The sequence below is a fragment of the Mollisia scopiformis genome, assembly GCF_001500285.1.
Source record: "Mollisia scopiformis unplaced genomic scaffold LY89scaffold_18, whole genome shotgun sequence".
NCBI lineage: Eukaryota > Fungi > Ascomycota > Leotiomycetes > Helotiales > Mollisiaceae > Mollisia > Mollisia scopiformis.
Window position 1 is genome coordinate 733,391 of NW_017263598.1, and position 17,776 is coordinate 751,166.

Sequence of the window (17,776 nt, forward strand, 5' to 3'; positions counted from 1 at the left end):
GTGCGTGTGAAAACCTCAGGACTTTGCACCTGATCGATCTCGTGCCTCTATTCTAAAAAGAGACGAGATGAGCTTGGGGGCCTCAAATATACCGCACCTGTCACCGGTATTCTCTCGCATCCTCATATTCTCCAAATATCCAACGTCGCTCGCATTTTATGAGAGGGCTATTGGTCTCCTCGTGACTGCAGTATGGTGGTGTAAATACAAACAACATAAGTCTGACTTTCGATCATTGGACGCCTTGCGGAAATTTTAGGATTAAGCCTGGTAGGATCGACACAAGGGCTCCCAAGTAAACAGTGCTTAGGTTACACAAATTGTGGCAGATCCTTGCTCTCGCCACTTAGATGTCTGGGCATCAGCCTTCCGGACTTCCGAAACCTCACTTATCTATCGTGCAAGCTCGTCAGATGAGATTGAAGCGGGAATAGAATGGGATGCTGAGGACCGTTTTTGACGTATATGTGACTCAGACGTTCCTCTTTGCAGTCATGGAACAGGTTCTTGTATGACTTGTATTGCTTGCAGATGCAGACTGCGCCAGATCTTCTACAGTGGGACTGCTGACTTATTCATCGTCCCACCAGTGGAAGGCCTTGGATGGTCGGGGAGCGATTAGACCGAGAAGGGAAATGGGAAATCCGCTACGGAAATCCACAATTAGACTCGGGAAAGCGCGCCTCAGTTACACTTAACGTCCTTTCCATGGCATAGCGCGCTTAACAGGGCATGACTTTCTTATTTCAAATCTCAAAAAGACATTACTCACGAGAACAAGTTATTGCAGGACTGATACGAATGTGAGGACAGGAACAATCTTAACGTTCAACGTCGATGAAAACGTTTTAAAAAAACGAGAAAGAGATATGCGCAAGATAATTGAAGGAGTGGATGGGGACCGTTGCTTCAAGCAAACGGTAGAAAGGCACGGCCTATTCTTTACTTTACTATGAAATTCCAAATGCTAAAACAACTCTCAACAGCGCAAGAAACCCTTGGTATCTCCGCAAATGAATGTGATCCTCAACATCGCCTGAAAAGAAAACCAAACTCCCAACTCACTCGCAGTCCATTCTATCAAGCACATGTCATGACCTTCATGACTCCAACTCCGGTATACGTGGACAAGTATCACACGCCGAAAACTATGTAGGCAAACAAGGTCAGTCAGTCTAGCGGCTACAAAATCAGGATAGGGGAAAAGCCCCGGGCTGGAAGAACATGCTTACAAGGATCAGGAGGATGTGGTCGCAGCCCAGTACCGCGTGGTGACTCTCCTGGCTGACGTATCTCGAGCTTCATTTTCTTCCCGGGAACTTTCAAATCTTGGATAGACATGTTCAAAAACCGTGTCGCTTGCGGAAGGTCCGGTTGGGGGCGAGATATCTTGGGACGCTTTCGATCCATGGCTTAGTCCCGGAGAGTTGCTATTCATCAGGTCTTTGAATTTTGTGGAGACGTGGCGGCGCAACGGCGGATCGATAGGAACCAGGTAAGCTGTCAATATTTGAGGCAGAGAGACTGCAATTGAGTCGAAGATAAGGACAAGTGAACTGCTCGAAGACGCCAAACATTGAAAGGACAAGCAGATATGAACTTTAAGTTGAAGAGGGCCTCTGCTCAATCTTCACTTCCACTTTAGGAACACGCTTTTTAAGCATTGAAGACATAGCTGCCTGGTAAGAAGTAGTACTGAAGTACGATACATCAAATCACAAAACGAGAAATGATGTTAGTAAGATATTGAACTGCGAAGACTAGTGTGGCAATGATTCTGTTCACTGCAGAAGTCATCAGAAGCTTTCTGTATGACACCGCTACTGATCTTCTTCGAATTGTGATTCGTTCATAGACCCATGGCATTCAGCTCCCAGCAACGAAGTTTGAACCGCGGCAAGATAAGAGAAGATATCGCGCAATTGAGAGCAGGGCCGACCCGCATAACGGAGGTATCTCACATAATGGTTCTGAAACACGAATGAGAAGAATCAAAACAATATCTGCAGACGCGTGTTGAAAAAGATCGACTTCCTTATTGGACGTTGGCTTCCACTTTGGCTTTGAAACATAGATCGCTTGAGGCTGAACGTTTCAGCCCGGCCTTATTGCAAGGCGAGATGAGGTGAGCCGAAAATAACTATTCAACTGCTCTCCTTACCTAACATTGACTGATGGGGACAACCTTCTCTCTTATGCTAGGGAAGAGCGCAGTCCGTCATGAAAGTACCAGCGAACCAGAGCACTGTTTGGTTCTGAAAAACTCAGAGTCGTGGCAAATGAACACGTAACAGTGCGAAGTGTAGCCCAACATTCTGAAAAGATTTTGCTGCGATTCACTTTCGAGTGTTTTCGCAATTGCGAGAAGGTGAAGCGTTTGGATTCAGACTTTGAAATTCTCGGCAATAACACTCGTATATGCGAAAATACAGCTGCCTTCATCCCATCCACAGCCATGAGTGCAAAGCTCGCCCCGCCAGGCGTTCATGCCGTCGCTGCTACCCTTAGATCTTTCGGGAAAAACATCGTATGGATACGTCACTGACAGAAAGATCTCCCAGAGCTCTGGAACTCCCAAGGCGCTGTCAAGGCTTGGCGACTTTGTGTTACAGACAGGAAATAGCGCGGACTTTGGGATTCAAATGCCGGGCACCCCTATTCGCTAAAGCGTGTATGCACTGACAATGCCATCAACTACCCGCATTAGAGGTAAGCGGTACGCGAGCGTACCAGTGGGGTACTAGGAAATATATTGAAAATCTGCACAGTGATGAAGCGATGGATGTGCCAGGTTTGGGGTAAATTCAGCTCGTAGCCTAAATCTCGCGTGGAAGAACATCTCCACAAGACTGAATTCGGGACCCCCGATTCTGACAAACATGAAGATATCCGCAGTGAAGTATTGCGTAAAACCCAGAAATCTGTCATCCACGCCACCACCCGAGAGACTGGAAGAGTAACAGAAAGGTGCAGGTCAAACTCAATTGGGTACGTGTTTTACGATAGGTGTTTTAGAGATGGCACTTGCGGTCCTCTGTCGATCATTGGGCTCATCGGTGAACCGTTGGCTCAACTTTTGGGTCACCAAGGTTCTAAATCTGCATAGGAAGCTGATGAGTTCTTGTCAAGCCCAGAATCGATTTCAATCTCGAACGATGAGGATCAAGACATGCCTTAGGCTCTACACTGATGTCGTCAAGAAGGCGCAATGGTAGCAAATGCGAAAGGTGGTCATGAGCTCAGACTTGTTCGAGGAAGAGGAGTGTCCGCTGCGACGACCGATATGGGAAAAACATAGTTTGCGGTCATCACCGGGTCTTAGTCAACGGTCTGCGACTACGCCTCAGACCGTTTCGCGTTCCCATCTCTCGACATAGAGCTGAGTATTATGGCAACGTTACATCTTCGCTCGATGAACTCTTGACGCCGAGATTCAGTACGACGGCCTTCCCACGATCGGACGCCGACACTCCGATACACACAGCGAGGGACAAGAAGCGCTATGCGGTGGGAACCCACAATATCTGGTCCGGTTATGCAAAGAAACTTCTTTCACCTTACTGCCTGGATCTTGAGCAAACGCAAATAGCAACGCCTGAGCGTTTCTTTCGAGCAGCCAATCCAGACAACTTCACATGGCTTGCTGGCCCTGCGTACGACTTCGACACGATATCGCTCATACAAAACCATTCATTTGAAGAGCATTGAAGAGCAGACTTCAGGTAATGCGACAATTTCGAAGTGGCGCTCGCAAAAATCATGAACATAAGAGAGCTCTGACTCGATGCTTTCCAGAGAGATCTGACTGATGCAGCCAGGTTGGCATGATTAAGGTTTCTTGCTCTCAAGACTGTGCCCGATCAGAACCCAATTGGCTTGAAGATAATGAAGATCAGAAAGGACTGGATTGATGACCTCTGGGTGAGAAAAATCCGAGAGGCCAATCTGGATAGCAAGGCAATGAAGACCTAGCGTGTTCTGCCCCTGTTTTGCTCTGTATTCACTGACGAAGATATACTGGTATTCGACTAAGGGAACAAACTTGTCCAAACCCGAAGGACTCTGTATTTAGAAACTTGTTGCCGTAGTGGCAACTTGGCACCGGCGAGCGTAGTATGTGAGACTTCGGGGGGCGCATTGGACAGAATAGCTCTGATGACAATTGGATGTGCGCTGCAAGATGAAATGTAAACAATTGCAGTAAAGTCAACGCTTGAACGTGCGGATTGGAATTATCGTTGTGGAATTGTTTCGTGCAGGAAGAAGCAAGAGCACTTCACTCACGCTAAATCGCGTCAGCCGCGTCGAGTCGCGTCTCCTCATCAACGTCTTGACCTGCGACTTCCTCAACTTTGGCAAACAATCGTCCATTTCAAGTTTCTGATCATTGGATCATAATGGGGGTGCCTTTGTGAACTAGGTAGTATACTCTCTCTTCTTACATACTTCCGTCTCTGGAGACTTGTGCAATCAACAATCACCTCGCAGCCTTGTCTTCGAGGTCTCGCCGTTGGCCTCTACATGCGCGCGAAAGCCATCCTTCGAGTATCTTCCGAACTGCGCATCCCGCAGATCTCAAGCAGATAGCTCATTCACCCTTCCTGCGAGGTCGGAGATACGAGGTTCCCAAATCGTGTTCAGTCTGCCACCGTGCGAGCTCTGGAACTCTTGGGACATTGAAAGCAACCATTCTTTCATCGAAATAGATCTCGCACCTGCTTTGCTTTCCTCGTTACCTGTTCTACAGCATATCTTCTTACGGGGGGAATCTGCTAGCTGCACCAACGCAAGCCTCGTCCCTTCTTACGAAAGGCGCAACACTGATTAGCTCCCAGTTACATATCGATAAATACCACTCCTTCCTATCGCAACACAGAATGACAACGTCGAATGCTAGCGGCAGTCCTCCTCCTGATGCGCCCAAGCCAGAAGAGACGCCTACCACCCCCAAGCAGGTAATGAGCATAAAAATCAAAGACCAATCCGAGAACGAAACTTTCTTCAGAATTAAGCCCAGTACAAACTTCAACAAGGTCTTCAAGGCATACGCTGAAAAGCGATCTATCGAGCTCCGTTCTATTCGATTTCTCTTCCATGGTGTTCGAGTTCAAGACTTCGAGACTCCAGAAAAGTTAGAGATGGGAGAAGGAGATGAAATACAAGCTATGGTCGAGCAACAAGGCGGCGATGGAACTCCTGCTGCTGGCGCAGGAGCAGGAGCAGCTGATACACCAGCAGACCAAGATGCTCCCAAGTATCTGAATGTTAAGGTCGTCGATCAGTCGCGTAACGAGGTCTTCTTCAAAATCAAGATGCACACCCCGCTCAAGAAGGTCATGGATGCATATTGCGAACGCCAAAGCATCCGACGAGAGGACATCCGTTTCGTGCTCGAAGGCGAACGCATCACCGATAATGATACGCCGCTGAGTAAGGAGATGGAGGATGGAGACTCGATTGAAGTGTTCAGAGAACAGACTGGTGGGAATGGAGGAGAAGAAGGTGCGCAAGAGAAGCCCAAGGACGAGGGTGCCAAGGCCACCATCAATATCAAGCTTATGGATCAGAATCGCAACGACACAACATATAGAGTCAAACTCACTACGAAGATGGAGAAGGTCATGAATACATTCGCCAACCAGCAAGGTCAACTTGTCGACAGTCTGCGCTTTTTCACCCCAGATGGCAAACGCATTATCCCTACTGATACTCCTGAATCTCTTGCTCTCGAGGATGAGGACGTTGTAGACGTTCACCTGCACCAAGAGGGCGGTGCAGCTGATCAAGAGGAGTCAACGAAAAAGAATATGCAAATCAGCGTCAGCGTCAAGGGCAGCATTAGTGGTGAAACATTCTTCAAGGCCAACTCGAATACAGTGATGAAAAAGCTGATGACACACTACGCCATTCAAGCAGGCAAAAACCTTGATTCTCTTAGTTTCTTCAACTCTGAGCGATATCGTATTCGAGAGGAAGACACCCTAGCATCACTCGGATTGGAGAATGGCGATTTCATTTTTGTGGAAGAGGCCAAGGTCAATTTATCCGTCATGGATCGTTACGGCGCTCAGGTCGGGTTCGTGATGAAGTCTAAGGGAAAGATGAGTGAACTCATGGATTGCTACTGCCGACATCAAGGCCAGTTTGGACTGCAGTTCTGGACAACTGGTGGAAGACAAGTCAATCCTTCCGATACCCCTTATTCTCTAGGCCTGATAGAAGGCGACGTTCTTAGTTCCTCCTATGATTTACAGCAGGTGGAGAAGCATCTGGCGGAAACGTTGGTCATCCATGGAACGACATGACGAGGTTGACATGCTCAACGACTAAACGAGATCTCTATTGGAAGGTGTATGGAGCACATGGGATATGCTTTTCTTGACATACTGCAGTCTGATAGGCGCGGTGATACTCGCAGTGTGGCGCATGGTGTTTCTTTTTTCCAATTTCCTTGCGTTCATGTTCTTGCGGTCATTTCAGACTGGCAAGCATTGAGATCTTGGTAGATAGCCTAGATTTGAGCATCCTTAGATGAATGATATGATGCCATAATAAGCAAACACATTCCCTTTCTCCATGCCGTGATCCGAATACTGCAGATACATGTACCCTGAAGCTCATGATAACTTCGGGCATCGTTAAGATAATTCCTACCAATGACCCTCAGCCTCGCGTCTGAAAAAGACCAGGTACTGCATTCAGAGATGCCCCGCATTTACCACATTTTAGAAACCTACCATTCCTGAGACAGGAACAACAACCGCTTCTTGAACCGGCATCCACATCTATAACATCGAGATTCTTCACTTCGGCCTATCTCCAACTCACATCCACTCGCCAATGTCCCTACCCTTCCAGAACACACCCCAACGACTATACGTGGAGACTTCGCATCGAGACTATGTCTATTAATAAGATTAATTTGGTAAGAAAACCTTTCTATTCTAGAATTCTCAGATATCGAGTAAGAAGTGTAGGATGTTGTATGTTTTTTTTGCATGGTGCTAGGCAGCGCGATAGGTAGGTGGGTTGCATGCATGCATGTAGGTCTTTCGTGGTTACGGGAGAAGAAAGCAAGAGTGCCGGGAAAATTAGAATATAACTTGATGATATTGTTCCGGACTTTGTGGGATGGTAGAAGTGGGGAAGTAGATTCTTCAAGTAGAAGTGAGTTCACTCCATTTTCGCACCCGGTGTCTTTCAAATATCAAACCATACTTAAGGCTTAGCCCACTCATATTGTCCCTTGAATTCTGGAACACTATTGTCATTTATTCCAAGTTTGATAGTAGACGAAGAAATAAATTCAATAATGGATTAATAATCGTTCTATTCACAGCGAAAGCTACATACACCCCTCTTTTCTCCCCCAAAATACACAGCAAGCAAGATCCAGCCTAAAATAGAGCTCGGAAAACTCTCATAGGCATATTTGCCCAAGTCTTGGGCGTTGGCACATAGTCATCTGCGAGATCGATTGCTCGTCGGCCAGATGTGATATCCATGTCTGCGGCTGGCACGTACATGGCCCAATGTCTCGACCAGAGCTTCCAGAACAGGTAGAGGGCGAGGATGAGTGGTGCGGCAAGGTAGTAGCTGAAGAAATCTTGAGCGTTGGGACTCCCACCAATGGGCTTTTTGAGCTGACGTTAATATTGGTTTCGAAAATAAGGAGGTTGGAGGTCAACTTACGAAGAGCGCAACGTAGAAGGTGGCGATCATACACAGGACGTTGAGGATAAAGCCATACCAACTTCCCAAAACGCCGAACATTGCCTGGTATGGTAATTCGTCCTTGATATGTCCTTGGAGTTTCCAAGCAGATCTGAATCTGATGTGAGCAACGCAAATAGCACCCCACGTGAAGAAGAATGACAGGCCCGAAAGTGCCAACAGCCAGTTGAACACGACGTTCTGCTTGCTTGACTCTCCAATGAAAGCCAAGAGACCGAAGAGCAGTTGAATAAGAACACCCCAGATTGGACGGCCTTGCTTGTCGACATAAGCAAGGAAAGCTGGACCCATGCCTCGCTCGGCGAGAGCTTGCATAGTACGCGTAGAACCAAATGTACAAGAGTTTGCAACACTGATGACCGAGATTGTGATGATGGCGTTGAAGATTGAAGGCAGGACCTTAATATTGGCAAGGCGGATAGCAATGACGAATGGTGAGAACTTCGTGTTTGCGCCGGAGGAATTCAGGAGATCCGGGTCATTAGCTGGGACAATCAACCCAAGAATGAACAATCCGATGATGTAGAAGAAGGAAATACGCCAGAACACCTGTTTAGTCGCAGTCGGGATTGATCTTCGGGGGTTTGCTGTTTCTGCTGCGGCGAGTCCAACAAGTTCGGTTCCTCCAAAAGCAAAAGCTGCTACGACGAATACAGAGCAGAAACCTTTGAATCCATTACTGAAGGCTCCCGGGCTGCGGATTGTGTTAGTATAGACTTTGGACAGAGATCCAGGAGCCATATAGCTCATCCAAGGACGATCTCGAAGAGTTCGGCTCCTAGGATAAATTCAGAACGAGAGCAGAACTTAACGTACTTATGCCAGTACTTGGCTCCAATGTAGCCTTGGGGTCCAGTTCCACCACAGTCGATGATCACACCGAGAATGATGAAGCCTATGCAGCCCATGATTTTGATCATACTAAGCACAAACTCGACTTGAAAGATGTTAGTATTAGAAAGGGGCATGAGTAAGAGGATCACCAACCTTCACCATATCCTCGGACGCCGAAGATTTGGATGATTGTGAGAAAGGCCAAGAAGACTGTAATCCAGACTCCAATATTGATGTCATCGCGCCAGAACTGAATCGTGATACCAGCAGCTGTAAGCTCGAAAGGAAGAACAGTGAGCCATCCAATCGCGTAATCCCATCCTACAGCAAAGCCACTATGAAATCATCAGCTGGATTCTTCTGTTTTGCACATTCATCTTACACTGAAGGGTCGACAAAGCGAACAATGTATGTGAAGAAAGCACCATTGACCGGGAAGAGGACTGCCATCTCCCCAAGAGCCTGTACGGTGACGAGCAGCATAGAGCCGATGATCATGTAGCCTAGTACCTAGCGATAAAGTCAGTGTCACTCCACGACCAAGCTGAATGTTCCGAGACCTACCAAACTTCCAGGACCTCCAGTCTGGAGGGCGCTTCCAGATCCGACGAATAGACCTGCACCGATTGCACCACCTGAACGAATTAGATCCAAGCACAATACCAAGAGAGTGGAAGAGCATTACCAATTGCAATCATCTGCAAATGACGGCCCTTCAGCTCTCGAGCAAGAGGAGCAGCATGGTTGACAATTCCTTTATCGCCACTCTCCAAATCACCAACCACCGCCGTAGCATCGACCTTGACCTCCTCTGCAACAGGAGAATCAGACATCTTGAGCAGTGTATGTCTGTATCGTGCAGTGTGATTTCACAACAGACGTTGTATGTTGATGCAGCCAAGAAATATCGGAGACGCTTCTGTAGCGCAAGGGCGATCCATGGTATATGAACCATTCTGGAAGGAACACCCGCACAGTCAAGCTTTCCACATAGGGTTCGCCCACTTCGCGGGGACGATAAGGACTCCCTGTCATGGTCTGGAATCATTGGAATGTTTCCAAAACCCTTGCATTGGTGCCACCACAGAAAACCGAGACATGGCGCACCGTGATACCGCCTATTCGTTGTGCAGAGCTGCAGCACGCGTGCACCGGGGTGACCGCCAATCATTCGACGAGCAAAATGGGATGTTGAATGCCGCTTGATAAGGAAGAGGAAGGTCGCCGTGGAGAGTGTTCGGTATACTGAAAATACTGTCTGGGGCAATTAACCTCTATTCGCCAAGACCATGCATCTTGATGCAAGTGGACCAACGCAGTTGGGAAGTTTGAACCCGGGGGCTGAACAACGCCATGGAGTCGACCGAGGTTATCTTGAATCGTAACAGTCTCGTGTTCAGATATTCAGAAGAAAATAAGGTGATTATTCTCGATGAGAAACTAGTCGACGCTGCAGAATCCCTTCCGCGTCGGGAAGAGCACAATTAGAAAGACACAAATAGAAGTGCTACAGAAACATGTTCAGGATAAAGAATGAGCGCATAACGGGTAAATATGGCAGCATGCATTTGTCCAGAACTGCCAGTGACATTCAGACCACTTGAGCTACCTCCATCGCAAAGATATGAAACAAAATCGGCACTAACACAATAGGTTGGAAACTCGTGATTGAGATGAATTGAAGTACTACCCTGAATGTACAACCATCGAAGGACGATTCGAATATAAATTAGAGATGGGATGAAGTCGAAATAGGAGTTCGGAAATACATGCCAAGATGTCAAATAGGGGCTCCAACTTACGTCATCTCCAAGCTTTGCTGCAATCCCTCGCGGTTTGATCGGCAAGACCCACATGGTCCGAAAGCTTAAAAGAAGGTCGAGCTTCTGCTTCCTTTCTTCGAATTTCAAAGCGCAAGAATTTCCTTCTTCAACGAGAGTCATGATAAGCAAGTGCTTGGTTGCGCTGGCGAATGTCTTCAATACTGGCAAGTGTCTTCAATTCGGGAAAGTCGCGTGCTTTTGCTCAGCGATGTCTTGAGTCCACTTTCACTCCACCTCGTGCGCGGACTCTTCCCTAGATTGTATTTTGATCCTTCCTTTCGTGCGAGGAAGCCGACGATAAAAGCGCGGCTGACTCCGGATTGACTTATACGTAAGCAAGTGAATACAACCCAAAGTAGGAAAGGTTTCCTTGTCAAGTTCTGCGGCTGAGGACTATGAACTTTCTATCATGTTTGAGTTACGTCGCATTACCCAACATATGTACTTGAAGTACGGGCAGTCTAAACATGCCCTGCTTAAGCATTGCATTGATATACGAATAAATTATCCACTTGATGATACGTACATATTTGTATCTTTCCATCAAGGCTCAAGGCCACAAACATGTTTTGTATGCTTTGACTTCTCCTTTAGCCCCAAAGAGCTGGTTCAAGAATGCGCTCTCTCCAACCTCTGCCACCGCTACTTTCTTGATCTCCTTGTTGTCATCTTTCCTTGCACTGTCGATCTTCGTCCCATTCTTATTCGACAACGAAACTGTTCTTCTCCCTGTCAATGCCCAGTCGAAGCCAGAATGTCCCACGCCCAAGAAACGACTCGCTTTGGCCAAGACCATGAAATCCACCAATGCCTGCTGGTCCCAAGTCAAATCGTTCAACTCCGCTAAATCCTTCCCCCTCAGTAATCCTACTTTGGTGGTCACCGTCCAATTCATCACTTTAGCATCTTTCCAGAAATTTGCTACCTGTGCTGGATCGCCTGAAGCGACATATACCAAGCTTGAATTCACACTGTTCCTCTCCTGCGTCATAAAGTCGAGATAGAGCTTTGTCTGCATGGCATAAGTCGGATATAGTCTGTCCTTTGAGACTTCTGGGAGGCTTTCAAGTGCATCACTCTCAGTCCTCAAATGGACACCCCAAAAAGAATTCTCTAGTATCGGAGCATGAACGTTTGCAGCAAACTTGTGCTTCTCTGCCATATTCTTCACCACCTTTGTTGCCAAACTCCTCGCATCGGCTCTCAGCTTCAATATCTTTCCAAATTGTGTCGAGAATGCCTGCCCATCACTTAGAATTGGCCATGTCAGGTATGATCGCAACAAAGCGATGAATATAGGTCCCTTCGTTGTACCAATGAATTGGTACTGCTCTCCAATATCCGCATACCACTCATGAAACAACTCTCCCCATTTCTCCGGCTTGTCCATCCCAGCTTTGGGCATCGCGGTTGCAAACTTCTTCGGATCCTCCATTCCCGTCTTCGGAAACTTGACACCCAACGCCTGCGGACTCAAGCGTATCGGATTGTTCGCATTATTAATCTTCTTGAAATCATCCAACTCGGGATATAACGTCAAGCCCGGACAAGAAAGGCTGATCGAGTCGATAAAATGCCTAGTGTCGAATAAATATGCCATATTTGTCAGGGAACCAGTGTGTATGATTGAAATATCGGAGTCATTCCTGACACTGATCCTGGGCAAGACCAGACCCGCTCCAGCAGCGATCGAGAAGCGGACACAGTTCAAGATGCTATTCCGAACATGCCCAATTCCTCCCACATTATCATCGCAAGTGAAGACCAGACTCTCGTTCCATTGTGTGGCGGCACATACGGCTTTGATGGCAGACGAGTGCACTGGTGGGTAATCGAAAATATCCTCGGAGACAACGTCTGATTGAGGAGAATTAGAATAGATGTTCCATCCGATGTGGCTAGGGAAATTGTAGGGTCGGTCGACGGCTACCCAGAGCCAGACTGAGAATAATAATAATAAGAATGCTGCGAGGGATCCATAGCGACGGCTGATGCGGGGAGAGAGGCGGGTAGCCATTTGGAAGGATGGGAGGAGGGATGCATTTTTAGGAAGGTGGGAGGGAAGTGATTGATTTTTTGGGGAGAGGGATCGTGGCTTTTTGGGGAGTTGTTTCTTTTTGGAGAAGGGGTATTTGAGGCTGAGAAAAGCAATTATGGGACTGGGAGACATGGTGAATAAGAAATGATTGGGTGGAAGCCACAAAGCGTGACACTTACATTTGAGTTCCTGATGCTCCTTACTACTCGAATACTTTTTGGCTAACTTGAAAAGGATCTTATGAGGCTATGAAGTATCCGATTACCGACAGACATTTTATCTCTATATAATCACATTACGCTATATATTGATGCCTTGTAGCCTGCTTCGAGGATCGAAGGTCTAAAAACGGCTAGCCTGACAGCTGAAAGGTGGGGCTCCTTAACTCTGGAGGCATCCTTCAACCTCATCTACGATATCTCGATCCGCGCATATTTAACACAAAAGACCTTCGTTGCATCCGGAATCTCTACGGTGCTTACGTTGATACAGGTGAGATTGCACGATGAGCACTGAAGAGGAGGCACTCTTAACAGTGTTAAGGTCATGTTGCTGCCCCAGCCTCGTGGACATACCACACGACACGAGAGTTAGCAGACGATCTACCCGGACCTGCAAATACTCAAAATTGGCTTCTTGACCATCGCTCCGAAGCGCTCTCCGAAGATTTTGGTTCCTTAACATATGCTCGGGTCGAGGCTGCACACTGGCACGTGACACACAGCGCTTGACTACCTACCTTGGACTCTGGCAATAGAGAAGATGGATCCATCGAGTATTACCACTGGTGCTTTCACGCTTTTGAAGACGTGTTTCTCAACTGGGCTAGCAATAAAGGACTTCTGTAATGGAGCAGCTATCGCGGATACGAAGATCAAAGCTCTCCTCTCGGAAGTGGAAGGCTTGACTCATGTGTTGACCTTGATGGACGATACTCTGGGTCGAGAGGAAATCAAGTCATCGCTTCAGTCTACTGGACATATTGGAAGCCACTGGAGCACGCTTTCTACTTGTATCCAGGATGGCCAGAAAACATTGCTTCAGCTGCAAGAAGTTGTTAAGAAGGTCAGCAAGAGTGGTAACCTTTTTGACAGAACGAGAAAGCATATGCGTTTGCAAAGTGCTTCTGGGGAGATTTCTGTTTTCCGGAAACAAATTCGAGCGTATAAGGATACTCTCCAACTATCCTTGCAGACAGTCATTCTGTAAGTTGTCTGAAAACGCAAGAAGACTCTGGCTGATAATGGTCATAGATGGAATCAAGTCGCTTCGGAAGAATTTTCACAGACGGTGTTACCCACCTTGAATGATATCCAGAAAGTTATCCGTCGCCTAGCTTCGGACTTCAATAGGCGGATTTCAGGGTTGGAAGTCAACATGAGTTCTGCTTCGGCAGACGACGAAGTCCTCCAACATTTCCGGAATTTGCGCAATTGCGTCAGGTCTGCGGCCACAGTAGTTTCATCTGCGTCCACTATCATAGCTGTCGATAATTCTGATCTACAATCGGACTTTGGAGATTGCTTTCCGACGCAGCCTGGGGAGCCAATGTTGCGATGGATGGCATCAAACACCACGTATGAGTTTACGGAGCCAGATCAGCCCGAACGAATCCTATCGCCATTTCTGGATCCTCGGAACAACAGACTCATAGAACGAGAAGAGGCGGACTCCGACGATGACTTAGAGCTTGAGCTCATTCAGTCGCTGTTAGAGCAAGGCGAGAAACAGCTTTCTTCAAAGCAGTACTTGGAAGCTGAGAAACATCTGAAGAATTGCCTATCTCGCATTCCTTCCGGTCTAGACGTCTTGCCGGAGAATCTACTAGAGCTTCGACTGAGAGCTCTAGATTGGTTAGCTGTGCTTTTCATGGAAACCAAAAGATACGACGATGGCATTGCGACTTTGGCGGAATTAATAGCACTTCAATCTCAATTACCGTCGAAATATAGCCCTAATATCTTACTAGATCATTTGCATATATCCAAAGGATTCTACTACAAAAAGGACTATGCGGGAGCCTTTTCTTCCGCGAAACGTGCACTCAAAGGGTACAAGAAGGTGGAATCTTCCTGGGGAAAGGCGGGCATTGGATATTGATTGGGGAGGCTAGTTGATATTTCCACTGCTATTGGGAATCGTGACGAAGAAGATGCCTATCGAGCTATGCTAACAAACTTTGAGGACATTGAGAAGCCACCCGCGTCAAGTGCGAGAATTGATCGAAGTCGTAGTTACCTGAGCAGCCTTTTTGGGACGCTGGATTCGAAGTCGCCAGGTTATGTCGCTGACGAATGGATACCTACATCAGACACAATACAGACATGGTGGAAAAGACATGCTCGAAGTTATGAACTTTCATTACGCCAGATTGATAATCGAGAAAAGAAAGAGTCAGAGAGACTGATAGCCGGAACCTCTTTATGAGCGATAGCGAGTGATGGAGGATCATAGGAGGTGAATCGGCTGGGGAAGAGATAAGAAATTTCCTCAATGATCCTGAATCAACAGATGAGCTATCCATCACCGAGGTGGGCGATGTAAAAATACTCGATGTTAAAGTCATAGCGACTAAAAGAGAAGTTCGGAATCTTGGAGGGCTGAGAAGATTCGATGACGGACGGCTTTGTTCTGTAGCAGCAATGTTGGCATGCCGATTTGGAATGCGCTTAATGTCTTTGACAGTGAGTCAATATACGCGACTTGGAAGAATGTGCATCAAGCGCGATGTGCAAGAAGAACCCATTGACTGTCCTCAAAAATCGAGTTTAAAATTGCTTAAGTACTCGTCCCTCCCTTCTTCCCGAGCTGCAGTTGGTGTATGAATTGTCCAATGATCACTTGGTTATAGAGATCCTAGGTTTCCATAACTTGCTGAATATGTGTTTCCACCAGCCTTTGTTGATGACTTGATGGTGTGTGTATACACAGATACAGCAGGAGTTCGTTTTGCATACTTGTAGAGCACGTTTCAAGCATGCTAAGCATGCTTGTCAGACACTCTACTTCGACGGAGTCGAGGCTCTTCAGGCCTCTTCCTCACCTGGATTTGCTAGATCAGCATCAGATCCGACTCCCCACAATCTTTAAAGCGATCCTCCCAATTGTACGCATCAAAATATCCAACTCTCCTGAAGTTTCCCTCTCCATATTCCACTGCTTCCACTAGTACCAGTCCATAACTTCCAGCATCATCGCTTCCAAGAAGAAGACACCATGTGTCGCTTCTCCATTCCGACGACGCTTCTACGTGGCTATCCATGGTTGCTGTCGAGTAGTCTGCGTCGTCAAGCTCTCGAACGTCCAAGAAAACTGTACAATAACTTCCAACAAATGGCATGTTCCCTGCTTTGACTTTCATACGTAACAATGGACCACGTAAGAGAATCCATTCGTCACTCTCCATTGGCTTCTCTAAAGGGCCACTGATAGAATCTGAGAAGACAGCTAGCACTTCTGTCCTTTGTTTGAAATCCCCTCTTCTGTACTGATCTCGGAAAGTGCAATTCCCGTTGACTGAGGCCCACGACCATGAGGGCGCCCGGTAGATTGTTGGGGGATTTATTATCGCAGGATTTCCAAGCAGTACCCAGTGCTGAGCCCACATTAGATCAAGTATCAATGTCTGTTTCCATAAGCCGCAGATGTAATCCTGGAGATTCATCTGCCCGTACAGTTTTGCTAGGCCTGCCAATGCTGGAAGTTTGTCTCGTTCATTTGTTAGGTTGCGGCAGGTGTAGTCCTCGACGATGATGTGCCAGTCTTGAGGAGAAGGGTTCTCGGGAAGTCGATACATGATTCGACTGGAATTGCCATGTTGATAGCATTCCCAATAGAGGCCTTCGATGCCAAATATTAGCACTCGTGGAGAGAGCATCTGTTGAAGTTTGTATCAGCCCACTATTAAAGGCTACACTACGAATTACCAAATCAAAGAATTGATAGCTTACTCGTTCCTGCAAGGACCAAGCTCGAGAATACAAAGGATTCTTCTGTAATTCGAACCTTGGTACTTGCAACCCTTGACTGACTTGACATTTCGTCAATCCATAATGGACATCAGGACCGAGTGCAGCAGAGATGGTCACGAATGCACCTCCATAGATCTCTGCCATTTTAACGGACTCCGCCGCCCAATCTGACGGAGAGTCTTGAATGATACATAGAGCGTCAATCCAAATGTATTGTATGCCGAGTCCTCGAGTGATCAAGATGGCGTCTTGGATAGTGCGGGGTAATTTGTCCCAGGGTATCATCTTCTTCATCGCTTCGATATTCTCAAGTGTAGTGACAAAAGTCTGACATTGTCCCCAGCAATAACTGAGAGTTGTATACTTTAAATCCTCCTCCTTGTTCAGTTTCATGGTAGACATTGAGTTTTCCAAGTCTTTCATCTGGTCGTTTTCATCTGGAGGGCTGCTTCCAGCTTCATCCTCCTTCAAATTCATTTGATCCTCCGAGACAAGCAGGTAGGGATCCTTTGATCCATCGGAAGGACCAACATCGATCACTCGAACCGGGAGCTTGTTTGCAGGTTGAGAAGAACACCTCGTATGGCTTTCGAGACAGGCGGCAATGTGCGCTTTGGCTTGTTTCAAGGCCCCTTCCAACCAGATAGCTTTATCCTCTAAGCTCATCTCTGGAGACTTCAAGATCCCTACCATCTTGGAACTGTTGCAGGGCAACCTGGGACCTGATTTGAATTAAGTCAAAAGCTGATTTGACAGCCAGTCAGCTTTGTCCAAGTAAGTTCACAATCACGTGAAAGAATCGAGGTCATCGAAGTCCAATGGAATATAAGCACTTCTATCTCGAAATAGATCTCACCAACCTTCTGTACTATTGAATGAAAAACTTCAAAGCAAAGAAACAGATCCAGGACAGCAAATTGTAGAGTCACGTGTATGCAAATCGGGTTTTTACCCGACGTTTCGCCGTTTTCCATCACTAAGCTCTTCTGCTCTAGAAAATTGAGTTACCCGTCACAACCACCATAAGATCTCCGATGCAATGCAACATCCCGAGATGCACAGGTATGAACCAAGTGATGCCGGCATATATCTCCGAATGCCCATACCCGAGCCACAAGCTGCAAGCCGTCGCAAACTTCCGTGGCTCAGTCAGGCAGCCCCTTTTATTTCATTTCCACGAGTCCAGATCTCAGCCGCAATTGGCTCCTGCAAACCAAATTTGAGGCGGAAATCGACGCATGGGCGCATCTTTCCTTCCTCAGGAGCAAGCAATGGCGCCAGCGTGCGAGTCTTTTTGGGAAGAGGCGCTGGATCGTGATTGCCTCTTCCGGTAAATTTTTGATCTTGTCTCCCGCTATTGAAATTGCATTTCAGCC

General features: G+C 47.0%; 5 protein-coding genes across 5 annotated transcripts; 2 read left to right on the forward strand and 3 right to left on the reverse strand.

Annotated features, from left to right (window-relative positions):
- The first annotated feature begins 4,600 nt into the window (after positions 1 to 4,600).
- LY89DRAFT_150203 (ubiquitin-like protein) lies at positions 4,601 to 6,388 on the forward strand. The gene is made up of 2 exons (XM_018205391.1): positions 4,601 to 4,786; positions 4,836 to 6,388. The coding sequence occupies exon 2, from the start codon at positions 4,878 to 4,880 to the stop codon at positions 6,303 to 6,305; it is 1,428 nt and encodes a 475-aa protein (XP_018068272.1). The 5' UTR covers positions 4,601 to 4,786; positions 4,836 to 4,877; the 3' UTR covers positions 6,306 to 6,388.
- A 1,009-nt stretch (positions 6,389 to 7,397) lies between these two features.
- LY89DRAFT_590319 (amino acid permease) lies at positions 7,398 to 9,401 on the reverse strand (the record flags this gene model as incomplete). Its single annotated transcript, XM_018209583.1, has 7 exons — positions 7,398 to 7,634; positions 7,693 to 8,428; positions 8,551 to 8,671; positions 8,722 to 8,903; positions 8,951 to 9,078; positions 9,133 to 9,203; positions 9,254 to 9,401. 7 exons carry the CDS (start codon positions 9,399 to 9,401, stop codon positions 7,398 to 7,400), a joined length of 1,623 nt encoding a protein of 540 aa, XP_018068273.1.
- A 1,427-nt stretch (positions 9,402 to 10,828) lies between these two features.
- On the reverse strand, positions 10,829 to 12,830 carry LY89DRAFT_150577 (uncharacterized protein). The gene is made up of 2 exons (XM_018205392.1): positions 12,609 to 12,830; positions 10,829 to 12,550 (listed from the first exon to the last, which is right to left on the reverse strand). The coding sequence occupies exon 2, from the start codon at positions 12,406 to 12,408 to the stop codon at positions 10,942 to 10,944; it is 1,467 nt and encodes a 488-aa protein (XP_018068274.1). The 5' UTR covers positions 12,409 to 12,550; positions 12,609 to 12,830; the 3' UTR covers positions 10,829 to 10,941.
- Positions 12,831 to 13,191: 361 nt separating this feature from the next.
- LY89DRAFT_736918 (uncharacterized protein) lies at positions 13,192 to 14,529 on the forward strand (the record flags this gene model as incomplete). Its single annotated transcript, XM_018220187.1, has 2 exons — positions 13,192 to 13,634; positions 13,683 to 14,529. 2 exons carry the CDS (start codon positions 13,192 to 13,194, stop codon positions 14,527 to 14,529), a joined length of 1,290 nt encoding a protein of 429 aa, XP_018068275.1.
- A 1,408-nt stretch (positions 14,530 to 15,937) lies between these two features.
- LY89DRAFT_562791 (HET-domain-containing protein) lies at positions 15,938 to 16,997 on the reverse strand (the record flags this gene model as incomplete). The annotated part of the gene is made up of 3 exons (XM_018208483.1): positions 15,938 to 16,306; positions 16,380 to 16,778; positions 16,893 to 16,997. Coding segments are annotated over 3 exons (873 nt in total), but the record flags the coding sequence as incomplete, so codon positions are not given.
- Positions 16,998 to 17,776: the final 779 nt, after the last annotated feature.